Below are 14607 nucleotides of genomic sequence, written 5' to 3' on the forward strand. Positions count from 1 at the left end.
ACCATAATTTGTAAAACAAAATAAAAAAAATATATAGAAATAGGTCTATAACCGGTCCAAACCGGTCAGTCCAAGTTTTGGATCGATTTTTCGGCCCCGGTTCTGGTCCGGTCCAAGCATGATCGGTCCGGTCTTCGGGTCTTGAATTTCAAATTTTCTCTTCGGTCTGGTCTGGATGTCAAAATTTTAGGAACTGGAACCTGTTGCAACAGGTTCCTAAAAATGAGGACGATTTATGTACCCTATCATTTTAAAATTTTAAATAAATTATTGCTAATATATTGAGAAAAAAAATATCTACTCTGTAGTTTGGGCTTTTTGATTGTTTATAGCTTGGGCTTAAATTGTAATTGCATATTTATATTTTCCAAAAAAGTATCTTGGATTGTTTTATATTTTGGCATAGGAAGCATTTTTATAGAGCCCAAACCCTTATTTTGGGCAATTAATATTAGAATTGGTGTATACAGGGTACCCAACAGGATACCCGTTCCGAAAAATTGAGAATTGAAATCGAAACCTGTTTCAACAGGTTCCCACTTTTATTACCCGGAACCGAAACCGAAACCTGCACAACAGGTTCTGGTTGTAATTCAGGGTACACTAAGTTTTTGCTCACCCCTACTTTATATGTGTGATGAACCAAAGTGTTGAAATTTTCACACTTACCACAAACACACGCGCACACACACATAAGTATGGACTATGGGTATTAAACACCCCTCCTTGTACTTACAAAACAATACATAAAGATAAGACACATAATTGAACATTTGTCACATAAATTATATGGAGTGTCGAAATGGACAGTGAAACTTACAAAGAACAATCTACAAAAACATTTCCACTTGATTTTGGTTTTTTTTTCTAAATTCTGATTTTCAGAAATTAACAGAGTTATCAATTGTGATTATCAGAATCAAACTCTCAACCTTGTCATTGTCTTACAATTGAACTTCTCCACGTCTTGTCATTGTATTTTTAAACAGATAGTTGCGCGAATCCACGAAAGGTCATGGATACAGACAGGGTTGATCCTACTGAAACGTCTCAGTTCGTTCTTCCACTTGAAGCTCCCGCATGGTTCTGTTTCTGTATGAATTATAATTCAGCATAAGCATTGGTTAGCACAAGAAAGAAGAAACGCACACCAAAAGCTTGTCTTTTGAATTCATTTCTTCATTAATAGCTGGTAAACTAATACAGTATATAATCAACAGTCACTTTCGGGGTACTTCATTGCTGCAACTGCTGAATTGGTAACATCCAAGTAGTAGCAAAGATGCTGTCAAGGAGTTTCTTGGTTATCATATAGAGTTGAGACTTACTGCAAAATCCGCAGCGTTTATGAAATTCAAGATTGAACATTTACAAGTAGCACAAAAATCATGAAAAAAGACGATATGAAAGCATGTAACCTGAAAGAGCGAAGAGATTCAATATCATTGCAGGAGAGAGGTTCTAGTATCATTGAGCCTTGCCATCTTTACATGTCTGCTACAGACCACAGATAGGCTTCTCGTTCAGTAGCTCGTTTTTCATTCGTCCTCTTGACCAATTGCTTTTCATATCCTACAATGCAAAGAAAAGGGGATGACTTTTCTTAAAAACTACTCCGTAGTAAAGTTTGATTAATCATTCGTTATCATTACCCCATTGCCTCAAAGAGGCTCCCGCAAGAAGCGGGGTAAGGGGGGGTCGGGTGTACGCAACCTTACCCCTGCAATTGCAGAGAGGTTGTTTCCAATTGACCCAAAAGCGATAACGGGACGACCATCTTCTACTTCATGGAAAGGATGCGAAGAGGTTTTAAGAGCCATTTGATTAATGATTAATAATATTCTCTCGATCTTATTAAAATCATAACCAATATAGGAAATTGAAAAGAGCGTAAAACAAGACTTACCAGTACTACGATTAACTCCATCCCAATGTCTCCCGGGTTTGATGCCGTATCTATTAGGTTCATAATCGACACCCCTGTTGAGCCAGCTGTGAGTAGGTCTATCTTGGGGAATAATGAAACCAGACTCCCTCATCTTCTCATTATCACCCAAGTCTGAAAGAAGCAAGTCCGATTGTTTTTTCTGCAACCCCCATTCAAAAGAGTCTCACTCAAATATTCTATGAATAGATTTCAGTAACAGAGCATGCATCATCTTAGTTTCAAATTTCAATACCTTGACCAAATGTAACATTCAAAAGAGTCTCATTGAATAGATTTCAGTAACAGAGCATGATCTAGTTTCAAATTTCAATACCTTGACCAAATGTAACATTGGATCACCCCACCTAGGTCTATCCTTCATCATGATATCAAGTTCTGGATCATCTCTGCAAACAGAACAAACATCATCATCATATTTTAAAACCAAGACTTCGCGTAATATTCAGAGTCTCATCAGTAGGACTCTTTAAAACAAGACCTCGCGAATACTCAAAGTCATATTTTTGCAAGATAATAATCACACCTCTCCTATTTCAGATGTTTTTACTTTCATTTTTGGTCATTGGCCTTCAATACTCCACTTCCATAGTTCCATACAGAAGCAGAAAAATGAACTAGGGAGGATAAAATGACACTTGACAGTCCCAACTGAAAATACAATGGCGGAATACATAATGCAAATTTCTCAACCCCATTCTCCCCAATAAACATCAAAAAAGAGGGCAAATATAAAAAAGGAAATTGATATATGCAGGCTACAAATAAAAAACTAAAAAGGAAAAAGCTAGCTTATTGTAAACATTAACTACACCGACCGGCCCGTGATTTTGCATGAAATCCTAAACAAAATTCCTATTTAGGAACTGCATTATATGTTTATTTATAAAGTAAAACAATTTAATCACAATCTATCCCTGTCATAAGTAATAAGAAGTCAGCATCCACTTGAGTTTACCTGGACCGTGCAAATGGTTTCTCTTTCTCAAGTTCCAGCTCAAGAAGCCTAGCTTCAGCTTCACGTTTTTGAGCCAAGCCCTTACCCCATTCCAGCTTCTTCTCCTCCTAATCAATAGAAAATAAAGCATAAATATCGCTAGTCCTGACAAAATCAGAGGAAACAAGTAAAATCAAGGTCCAAATAAAAAATGTATCTCAACTAGAGGGGTTTCAGCAGCATATCCAGTTCCATGTCAATCACTCTATCCAGAGACAGCGGTAGATAAATTACTACTGCAAGGAATTGAGCACATCTGAGATGAGCAAAAACTGCCTTATTTCGCACAAGCAAAAACTGTGTCCGTCAGGATTGTCAGCAAGATTGGTAAGTTTACTTGTGTTCTTTTGCTAGGAGTCCTTCAATATTTCGAAAATTAAAGTATTCACATTAATACATATTTATTGAACTCCAAAATATTTGCCAACACTACTGGGAGTCGGACGAAGGAGTATAGAATTGTACATTCTGCAGCATAGGGAAAGGTGGGTATAGTGACCATTGACAAACCCCTAACCCACCACTAAAAAAAGTTCCTTTCAGGCATTTCATTCTACAAGGCATGTGTCTCTCATTTGAAGACTTGTCTCCCAAAATAGTCAAGGAAAATAAGGCTCATGCCTCATCTGAAAAAGGGGCCGATAGATCTGAAACATAGAATACAAGAAAGGGACATGCATGAATGTCAGCTTACTACTGAGAAAAAAATACGTCATGAGCTTATTTAGGTAACAAATAAGAATTTGAATCCGTGGATTCTAAAGTTACCAAACTTGATGCAGGAACATTCCACTACATGAAGAGACTCCTAAAATGAACAATGACAAGGTTTAGGCATGATAGGATTTTGGGATTAAGTGGACTTCTAAGTCAATTCTTATGAACAACCCTCCTTTCTCTTGGTTATGAGTCTTATGACGCTTTAGCAAAACGAATAGGCATTTGGAAGCTGAAGTGCACCTGTGCACTGGAGGTAATTTGAGGGCCTTAAACTGAAGTTGAAAAAGAGAACACTCCTCGTCACAAACACGTTAGAGGCTTTCCAGAAATTGCCTTTTGATGCTCACCTGACACGGCCGTGTCAGCATATCAGACGACCTGCAGATTGCGATTTTGCAGTTTCTTCCATAATACTCCCTCCGTTTCTTTTTGTTTGTTACGTTTGGACTTTTGCACGTTTATTAACGTATAATAAAGATTCTTTTTTTTATTAAAAAAATAAACCCAAGTAAAACCTCAATCCACTAATCATTACAACAACCAATAAGATTATTTTATTTATCAAAATGAACCAATAATGGAAAAGCACATAGATTGCTAACTTAACATAATTAGGAAATTGTAAAGAATTTAATGAGTTGAAAAAATTGGACCAATCAAAATTAAAAGCTAGCACAGAAAATAACATTATAATACGTTTATAAAAAGAAAGATTCTGCCATGTAACAAACATTGTGAAACACCCTAAAAGGAATACGTAACAAACAAAAAGAAACGGAGGGAGTATGAAAGCTTCTTAACTATTCTTTTCTTTTTAGAGCTTTTAAATAATAAGTTGTGATTAGGGCTTAATAGCTAAATGAGGAAATCAATTGATAAATATTGATGTAAGCATTAACAGAGTAATCCTAAGATAGCTTTTGATGATTGAATGAATAAAACCCTTGTGTCTTTGTGACTCTCTTCCTCCAATGTGAATCTGGCCATTCTGGCAAACCCTTTACTTTAGAGATCTAAGCTTTGTGCAGGGATTGTTGAAGGTAGTTTGTCGATTAAATTATTTTGTGCTCCGCGTTTAATCTATGTTCAGATAATTTACTTTGCTTACCTCATCTATTATCAAAAAACCAACAAAAATATTGATTGTAGGCTTGCAGCTCCAAAATCTGAGAAATCCTTCACTTCTGGGCTCCACCATGGACAACTCTTCCCAAATTTTCTCAACTACGAATGACTCGTCAGTCGTCATAATAAACCCTCTACCTTGAATAATCGCCTGTCAGTTCTCCCAAGGAAGCATCTCCTACCAATTACCATCACGGTCTTTTAGCTGCTGACCAAGCATCTCTTTAACTAAAAATGTTGCTAGAATGTGGATTGCTTGGTCAGACATAAGCAGAGCAGGACAAGCTATAAATGGGAAGAGACCTTACGACATATAGTATTCACCTACCAAACCCCTGCCCCAACTTTATTTTGGAAAAGGAAATTTGTTCAGATCAATTGCACTATAAGGAGAAGTACATTTTTGCAGGACGAAAAAATGGGTCCTAAACTTGTCAATGATAAACGATAAATTCGTTGCTAAGAACAGACAATCAAATCAGAAGTCAAAACACCATATATTAGGCATCCACATGCAGCGACAAAAGAAAAAAAAAAGGAAAGAGCTCGATTCGTGTTACATGGAATCAACCTGGCATCTCAAAAAAATATATACCTTCTTTCGATTAGAAGGCATTTCAAACCATCTATACCTTATACAACTTATGGCCTGTTTGGCAATCGTTCATAAACTACGGGAGAAGTGATGAAATTGATACTCCATGATTCTGTATGGAAATCCCTTGTTCATTATCATGGTAATGGAAATTCACCCCTAAACATCTGTTTTTCTTCATTAATTTCCATTACCATACAATACCACCTCTAAAGTGGTAATGGGTGGTAAATTGGAAATAAAATTTTATGAAGAAAATGAGGTATTTGGAATAATTAGCATTCCCACTGATATCAGCATGCAAGTTTCTTCACATAATTGCATATATAACCATTACTATTACCACCAACCAACCAGGCTGCTAGTGCTTTATATAGACCTAGGAGAACACAGAGCCGGCAACAGCAATATGTAGCCTCTCAAATATTATACTCACAAAGAAGCCGTAACAGAAAATATTAGTTACCTTCTTGGGCTTTTCTTCTTTCTTGGTTAGCTTCAAGTACTCGTCCTTTGATATGCGTTCTCCTGTGATATTCACTGTTATTAAGCTACAAACATATAAATGCCACAAAAATCAAAGTCTATATCAGGAGTTATAGCGCGGCTAGGAGCAATAAAGCAAGAAACCAAGTCACTAACCCTTGAAACGATATACTGGTACAGCACCTCTTCCGCTTGTAGAAGGATCCATCTCATTGAATCTACAAATATGTACACACTGTTTGAGATTAACGCACTGGTATTCGAGAGAAATAGCCAAGAATTGAAACCCAGAATACCAAGCACATAAGTGACATTAACATAACAACCCACTCCCCACCAAGGTGTTTCAAGGATACTTTTGAAGCAAGATATTCCATCTGCATTGTGGGAAAAAAATACCAACATGTGCAAAAATAATTCCTTAACTAAATTTATGTACATGTACCTAGCAAAAAATTATCACTCAAATAACATATGAAACAACAATGAAATTATCTACCAAACCCATCCCGCCCTGGTGAGAGAAGCCACAAATATTGATGAAAATATACCTCGACCATTCATCTTTTTTAATTTTCGCAATCTCTGTACTGACATCTTTGCCAGTAATCAAGCCTGTTTTCTTCTGTTCTTTGCTTTTTCTAGGAGGTGACAAATCTGGTTCAATAGACCTTCCTCTTACACTATTTTCTCTTCCGCCCCTTTTATCAATCCCCTTTTGACTTTTCCTCGGAGGAGAAAGATCCTCTGAAACTCGTGAATCGTTTATTTTTGAAGAACCGCGACGTTCTCGACGAGGAGGGGACAAATCATCCATATCAAAGTCTCTTACACCAGAAACTGATGAATTTTTCTGAGGCATGGGTGAAAGGGAACCATGAACCTGTCCCCGCCGACGTGGAGGGGACATATCACTGTCCTCTGCATTTGAAGCCTTGGTCCTGCGTTCTGGTGAGGGAGAGTCATAGCGCCTACGGCGCTGCCGTGGTGGTGATAAATCGACTTCTTCAATGGCAGCCGAGGACTCTGTTACGTGCTTAGATGATGGAAAATCATTGAGATTTTGGCGTTGTCGAGGTGGTGACAGATCAGAGCCTTCTCTACCAAGACCGTTAGGCCCTGGTGAGGGACTGTCATTGCGTTGGCGACGCTGTCGTGGTGGTGACAGATCAGTAAGTTCTTTTCTACCTGAATCTGAAGCATCCATCCCATGCTCAGGAGAAGGTGGGTCATACCTAGCTTTCCGATTACGAGGTGAGGAATCAAGATTTGTTGAGTCCATTGGAGTATCAGAAATTGGAACCCAGCCACTACCATCTTCAGAGATTTCATTGTAAGAACGCCTAGCTCTAAGCTGCTCCAACCTCTTCATCCTTTTAACTTCTATGTCTTCATCAACTTGTGGCTTCTCATCTACAAAATGAAATCAAAAGAATAACTCAGGAAATACAGTACACAATAAGGGGCTAACTGGATTTTTGAGTCATAGTCCATGACAAAATACATTTATTTTAGGCAAATTTGTCAAAAACTACCTTATAAAATCATATTTTTGTGAAAAACTACCTTACAAAAATAATGTTGTTAAAAACTACTCCGGCCTTATAAAAAGTTGTTGCAAAAAGGTACCTCTTGCCGGATTCCAACCTTTGACCAAAAATTTCCGGCATTGACTTGCATTTACAAGTCATATGACCTTACTTTTTCTATGAGGGATTCCTTCTCTGTTTTTCAGAAAGACTCTCTCTCTACTAGGGCGACGATGTGGAGACAAAATTAAACCAACTTCAGAGCTAATGCCTGTAAGTTCACCAATCTAAAGAAAACGGGCCTCTTAGGTTGTCATCCCAAATTCCTGCTCATTTTCCCCTTCAAAGGGATGTTGAACCACACAACCGCTATAGCTTTACCCTGACTTAATCACCTGTAAATTATACAAGCATGAAGGAAGAAATGATGATGATGGTTCTTTACCAAAAAAAAAATGAGGATGAAGGGGTATGCCCCTGCCATGGCCATGGGCCCATGGACAGCGCTAGGAATTAACAAATTATCAAATTTTCACGCCATCTTCCGATTCTTTATCCTCCCAATTGTTGTGCTTCCTGTACCACTAGGATTCATAAACAACCTGATTCTTTCTCTCTTTTCATGCCTACTTCCTAATTCTACTTAAATACCCCGAAGCAACATATATTAATGGTTCCCTTTGCTAAAAGAGACTAAGATAACACAATTCAGTATTTAACTATAAACAATTGATGCTTGGTATGAATTGGGTTTCCACAATTCATTTTGAAATTGATTTGAACATCTTGAAATTATTTATGGGAATTTGTTCCTCCAAACTTGGTCACTCTCTCCAGAAAAATCGAATCTTGTATTTCACAGTCCTAGACTCCTAGCACATTTTACAATGAACATTAAGTGAAAACAATTACTTCATTACAATCCAATTGAGCTATTAGTTACTTAAAACACATTTGACAAAATGAATCGGTATTTATGAAAATCAAATGATTTGAATTACACAACAAGCTTGTTAGGAACGCCATGAAAAGGAAGATAAGTACGATTTCATCCCGTTCTTCGCCGAATCGATCTGGAATACTCCTCCATTGCATGCGACCTCTTGGTCAAAACTCAAAAGTATTGGAATTGAGGGATTAATGGCCATCGAAGAAAGGGGAATGGAGGGAATAAAAAAGAATGGGAAACGTGAAAAATATTATGAAAAAAAGCAGAGGTCAGGAGTCAATGCCGGAATCCGACAAGAGGTACCTTTTTACAACAAAAATATTTTATAAGGTAGTTTTAACAACATTATTTTTATAATGTAGCTTTTCACAAAAATATGATTTTATAAGGTAGTTTTTGACAAATTTGCCTTCATTTTATGACATTAAAATTTTACCAGGTGAATCATTCTCTTCATCTTCTTCAAGATTGACTTGCTTTTGCCACACAGGATCTTCATCCACAACAAGCACACCAGCAGCTACTGCTTTAGTTTTCTTCTTTTTTTTCTTCTTCTTCTCCTCTGCTGCACTGTTACTTTCATACTTCTTCAAATACTCTTTCAATGACGAAGAAGTCGCCGCTGCCATCACCACTTTCACCTAAAAACAACATTTATAGACTCGTCAAAAGAAAGAGCAACAATATACAAATATTCCTGATTGATGAATGGCCAATCTACAGGGAAATAAGAAATTAACTGATCCTCTTTTCCTTCTTCTCTTTCAAACAAATCCCTCTCCTTTTCTCAGGCCTGTCCCTGAGCCACGATAGGAGGGGCGCTGCCCTGGGCCCAACGAGAAAATGCCTTTTCCATAGTTTCCATCCTAACATAAAAGGGTCATAAACAAAAGCCCACGAATTAGGCTGAATGGTTGAGGTGCTTCTGAAAGCATCAGGGGTTTGAATCTAACCTAATACACTATCTTGATATCTTCTAATGAACAAAATCACTACCACCTAGTCTCAAGCTCCGGAGTGGAGTCAATTATAAAAATAAAAAATAAAAACTTTCAAAGTTCTCATTCAATCAAACTCATGAATTTTATATAAAAAATAATTCAATCAAACTGAACTTTATTATGGTACTAAATTATTGCTCTTTTCTACTCTGCTCCCTCCTTAAAACAACCAAATTAACCCCCAAAACATAGTATTTAATCAAGAACAAATTGAAAAAAAAGGATAGTATTATTTTCAACTAAGGTTATGAAGTGGGTATATAGACCAGCCGACCAGGCCCGTCCTAAGGTAGGGCAAGAGGGGCACTCCGCCCTGAGCTCAAGGAGAGATGAATGGTGATTGTCATAAAAATAGAGCATATCAAAAAGGATTATACGAATTTCAAGCAGAATCATGGAGTGGGTATAGAATAATTGGACATAAAATAACACCAAATCCAACAGAGTATAATTAACAATTTGAAACCCGTCATATCGGAAAAATCAAATCAGGAATCATAATCAATCTTATGAGAATCATATGAAAACAAAGCTAACAAAAAAAAACCCAACAGAATATATTTAACAATTTAGCAAATTATATTATTGAATCAATAAAAATACAAACAAATCAACAGAACAACGGATAGAAAATAGTTGTAGACATAATTGTTTTGGCTGTATACAATATTGATTCTATACACAATAGGCTCAAAATTTCCGACAAAGGGGAACTGAGGCATGCAAAAAGTGGACCAGGTGGAGAAAAAGGCAAACAACTTTCTAACACCAAAAACTCATAGACTTTATATAACCTTAATGCTCCTTGATCTTTTTGTACATTAGTATCCTAGTGGAAGTTGGAAACAAACAAAAGAAGGAAACTAATGTACAATATAAATCAAAAGCATGACATTATTCACACAAAATCTTTACATATAATGAAACCAAAAATCTGTTACAGTTCTCTAAACAAAATATGTCATAATTTCCTGAAGAAAACATGTTAAAGAAACCAAAAGAAGGTAGGAAAAAACCTCCAAAATACTGTTATGCAATCAGAATTTTTCTAGCTAGTTTCGGACATCACAAGCTTCAAACTAAAGTTCGCAACACTTCTGATGAGGTCACTGAAGATATTAGAGATCTAAAGGATGAGACAGAAGAGCATAAAGTAAATAAAGAAAGAAAGAAAGAAAGAAAGAAAGAAAGAAAGAGGAAGCAATGAAGGCACTTCTTCTGTAACCTCAGTAAGATAAGATGCCATTTTTCTTTGGTTTAAAGACTAATTAACTTTTTCTCGTCACACTTACTGTCATTTAGGAAGCTGCACTCATGACTGATGACTCTAGATCAATATGAAAAACTTCTCTGGGCACTGAATTCCCAGAAGACCAATCTTAGGAGAGTGTTTGTTAGCAAGGAGTTTGAGGGAATGCAACTGATTGAGAAAAATCAAGAGTGAAGTCGATAATAGTGATACCAAGCTAGTGAGTCTAGAGTGTACTGTGGTAGTTTTCATGCAGAAAACATGTACTACTAGTTTTCATTATGCTGGACATAGTTTTTGCTTTACTTCCTACTACTACTACCTATTAAGATAGAAAGAGTAGTCTTATTTAGCTCCTTTACATACATTTTTGGAAGTGTGTTTTTATTAAGCAACACGATACTGATACTCCCTCCACCCTGGAGGTTCCTCGATCAAAGTCGATGATAACAAAACTCGCCAGCAGGTTATACAACATTAAGGCTAGTAGCTCCTTTAATTAGATTAGAGTACAAAAAGATCTTACTGGAAGTTGGATAAGAAAGAAACAGGATGAAGAGTTAAAAGGCATTGTCTGCTAATTAGTATCCAATACAAACTTAATTATTTGATCACAGAGTCAATGCATCTTTGGTAATCTGCACCAATAATATACACAATACAATACTTATTATGACGAATTTGGTTTCTTTATTATGATCTTTACAGAGTCAATGCATCAATGTGAATTTATTATGATCGCAATTGGTTTCTTTTAGAAAATTTAAACACTATTTCACCTTAACTACTGTTAAATAAGTTTCTCAAATTACATACTGCTAATAACTAGTTGTATTATACGTACTTCTTTATACGGAATACAATCGTCAAATTAAGAAGCATAGTTTGAAAGAATAAAATCGAGCAGCTAATTAGATAGCTAGATACGGACATGCGATTATTAGTCCTGACATTGTAGGTAAAATTATCCTCAATGAAGGATATTCTATAAATGAAGAGTTCAGAGAGCACAGTGAGTTTTATGCCAAAGAATAGGCTAATCGGGCACTTGAGAATTAAACAGTGGCAGGGAAGAAGGGTAGTCAAACTAAAGGGAATATGTTACTGCCTAGTATCACGCTAACGACATTAACTTAGCCTTTGTAAATAAAATTAAGAAACGTATTATTCAGCTTTTAGCACCTTAACATAACAAACTTCTCTGATAGTTTTGACCAAATATTTAGTGGTAATACACTTAACTTAAGCATCTAGCTTGGACCACTAACTTCTATGTTCTCAGCTTGTTCTCAACTTAACATAATCATCACACTGGTTTGTCTAGTTTTGGGTATCAATGAATTTCTTGCTCCAACTAATAAACCAGAACTGCGGATACAAACAGGTGAATATCGTATAGATGCTCCGGTTGTTTGTTTGTCTAATTCGGATGAAGCATATGAAGTTACCAAACCTATTTCGGATAGGTCATATGAAATAGTATTATCTATTTTATACATAACACATGAAATTAGATGTACTATTTCGTCCCAATTACACAAAACATACTACTCTATTACAACCCAACCATACAAAATTTGTAATCTATTCCACCCTATCAACAAGAAACAACTCCATCAGGAAAATGCGTGAACACCATGAGGACCTAAGTCCCAATGCGAATTACTAATTCAACCAATTCTTTGAAACCTGATTCCCAATTCAAATTCCTAATTCAACCAATTCTATGAAACCTAATTCCTAATTTGAATTCCTAATTCAAATTCCCAATTCCCTAATTCAATTCCCTAATTCAAACTCTGAAATCTATTATGCTAATTAATGACCATGAAAACCTAATTCAATTTCTGAGCATGAAAATGCAAAACAACAACACGCGCCTTGTAGTTATACGAGATTGATTGGTGTTCGAAGACAAACCTTTTCATTCTTCAATTTTCGTTCTTCAATCCCCGTTTTCAATTTCTGTTCTTCAATTTTCACGAACCGAGGAAACCAACAGTATGGGAAGTTTGAGGGTGTTTCAATCAACGGTAGACTAAAGGGTATTTTTGGGTTTTTGCGGGGTGCTTTAAAGTAAATAAAGGTTGCATATAGTAACTGTATTTTTTTTATTAATGCTCGGTACGTAGTATGCCAAATAAGTAGGAGGCGTGTGACATGAGATATTGTATGAGTGTATGACAATTAACTAGAGCTGTCAAATCTCAACCCGAACCGTTGTACCCGCTGGGTTAATCCGATTCGTTAAGAACCCGAACTGTTAATAACCCGTTAGTTGGAACCCGAAAACTAACCGAACCGATAACAATCAACCCGAACCCGAACCGTCTCGAAAATATTAAACCGATTTAGACCCGATACCCGATAACAAACCGTTTGCATCAACCCGAAACCGTTTCTACCCGAACCGAATGAACCCGAAAACCGTTAATGACCCGATTTATTTCAACCCGAACCGTTTCAACCCGGGGAAAACCCGTTCACAACCCGAACTGTTTCTACCCGAACCGTTAACAACCCGAACCGTTTCAACCCGGACCGTTTACAACCCGAACTGTTTCAACCCGAACCGTTTACAACCCGAACCGTTTACAACCCGTAACCCGTTTATAACCCGTTTAATTCAAACTGTTTATAACCCGCAATATCAAATATGATACAAACATAAGTGTTTCAAGGTTTGACTTTCATATACGTATTTATTTATAGTTGAATAACTCTTAAAACAAAACTGTCAAAAGAATATGTAAATATGCCATTTCAAATTATAAGTTATCATTTGTTTACTTTTGATTGGACACTCGATTCATCTATACTCGATATGACTCGTCATAAATTATATGAACTATTTTAAATTCGAATATTAAAGATTTCAATTCCTACACGTTCTTTTAATTCTCATAATACGGAGTATTGTATTTATGTTAGAAAATAAATACTTTATTTTACGACGAGTCTATTATCTCATCGTGAACAGTTATATTTGCGACCAAAATACTCGTCGTAATTATCGTTTTGTTAATTATCAAAATTTATATTCGCGACCAGATTTATTATGCGTAGACTATTCGAGGCGTATGCGTTATTTAAATTAAAGGCGTATGCATTATTTTTTAATTTTGTATTATGTATTTCTTTTCAAGGATTCTAGAAACATGGATAATAATCTATTACGAAATGAAACAATTCTAAAAAGACGCACTGAAATTGTACCATAATACAACTTTTGAAACTTAATTTGTAAATTTCCTTCTTTATTAGTCCCCAAAGGTGTACAAAATTGTCATGTAAACATGTAACGTAAAATAACAGCACCTACAAATTTCTGAAAAATGCCAGAAATATGGTAAACGATACAAAGCATAAATGTAATGCTAAATGTGTATTTTTATAGAATAGATAATATGGAACTATAAATAGATAAACAAAGTAGGACTGTAGGAGTGATATTCAATATTCTTGCATCACAACACCGTAACCTTTGCTGACTTGAACAAGACTTCTCCTCGAATCAGCACTGCACCGTGCATTGTGAAGCTGCATCTCTAAATCTAGACCTACGTTTTGAGCAAACACCAATTAAATTCACAGCTCTGAAACAAGACTGCAACAGAAGACTCTCAAAAATAGATGTTACAATTTAACAAACTTTTACAACAGCAGCAAACCTGATACCAAACCTCGCCAGGTTAGAGCACATAAATACAACCTGGAGTTTTTGTTGAGCTTGCCAAATAATAAATAAAACCAGAACTGATTATACGCCATTCAAACAACACTTGTGAGACTGCAACAGGTACAAAATCAAGGTTTTTTTATTATGAAATTTAATTGCAATCCCACCAAAACTCAATTGCAATCCTGCACACCCAAATCAAGGTACAAAAGAGATTGAAAATTTTTATTATAAAATTCCCTCAGATATTATAATAAAGTAAGCTTTATAATAAGTAATTATTCATCATAGGGAATTACCACACAAATAAAGCCAGCAAGTTTCTATGGGCA

At 36.1% G+C, this 14607-nt stretch overlaps 1 protein-coding gene across 4 annotated transcripts; it reads right to left on the reverse strand.

The window, feature by feature from the left end:
• Window positions 1-753: 753 nt before the first annotated feature.
• On the reverse strand, window positions 754-12669 carry LOC110776224 (uncharacterized). Of its 4 annotated transcripts, none has more exons than XR_002530070.2 (10): window positions 12517-12669; window positions 8783-8987; window positions 6420-7281; window positions 6025-6086; window positions 5849-5910; window positions 2904-3010; window positions 2262-2334; window positions 1907-2087; window positions 1419-1572; window positions 754-1092 (listed from the first exon to the last, which is right to left on the reverse strand). XR_002530070.2 is itself a non-coding variant. In XM_021980775.2 (10 exons), the coding sequence occupies exons 3-10, from the start codon at window positions 8973-8975 to the stop codon at window positions 1487-1489; spliced, it is 1626 nt and encodes a 541-aa protein (XP_021836467.2). In that variant the 5' UTR covers window positions 8976-8987; window positions 9087-9212; window positions 12517-12665; the 3' UTR covers window positions 754-1486. The 4 variants fall into 4 exon arrangements, 3 of the variants coding, with proteins under 3 accessions (XP_021836467.2, XP_021836466.2, XP_056687082.1); XM_021980775.2 differs by adding an exon at window positions 9087-9212 and having other exon boundaries at window positions 754-1572; window positions 12517-12665; XM_021980774.2 differs by having other exon boundaries at window positions 754-1572.
• Between the last annotated feature and the right edge of the window lie 1938 nt (window positions 12670-14607).

This window comes from Spinacia oleracea, chromosome 6 (genome assembly GCF_020520425.1).
Source record: "Spinacia oleracea cultivar Varoflay chromosome 6, BTI_SOV_V1, whole genome shotgun sequence".
In the NCBI taxonomy this organism is placed as follows: Eukaryota; Viridiplantae; Streptophyta; class Magnoliopsida; order Caryophyllales; family Amaranthaceae; genus Spinacia; species Spinacia oleracea.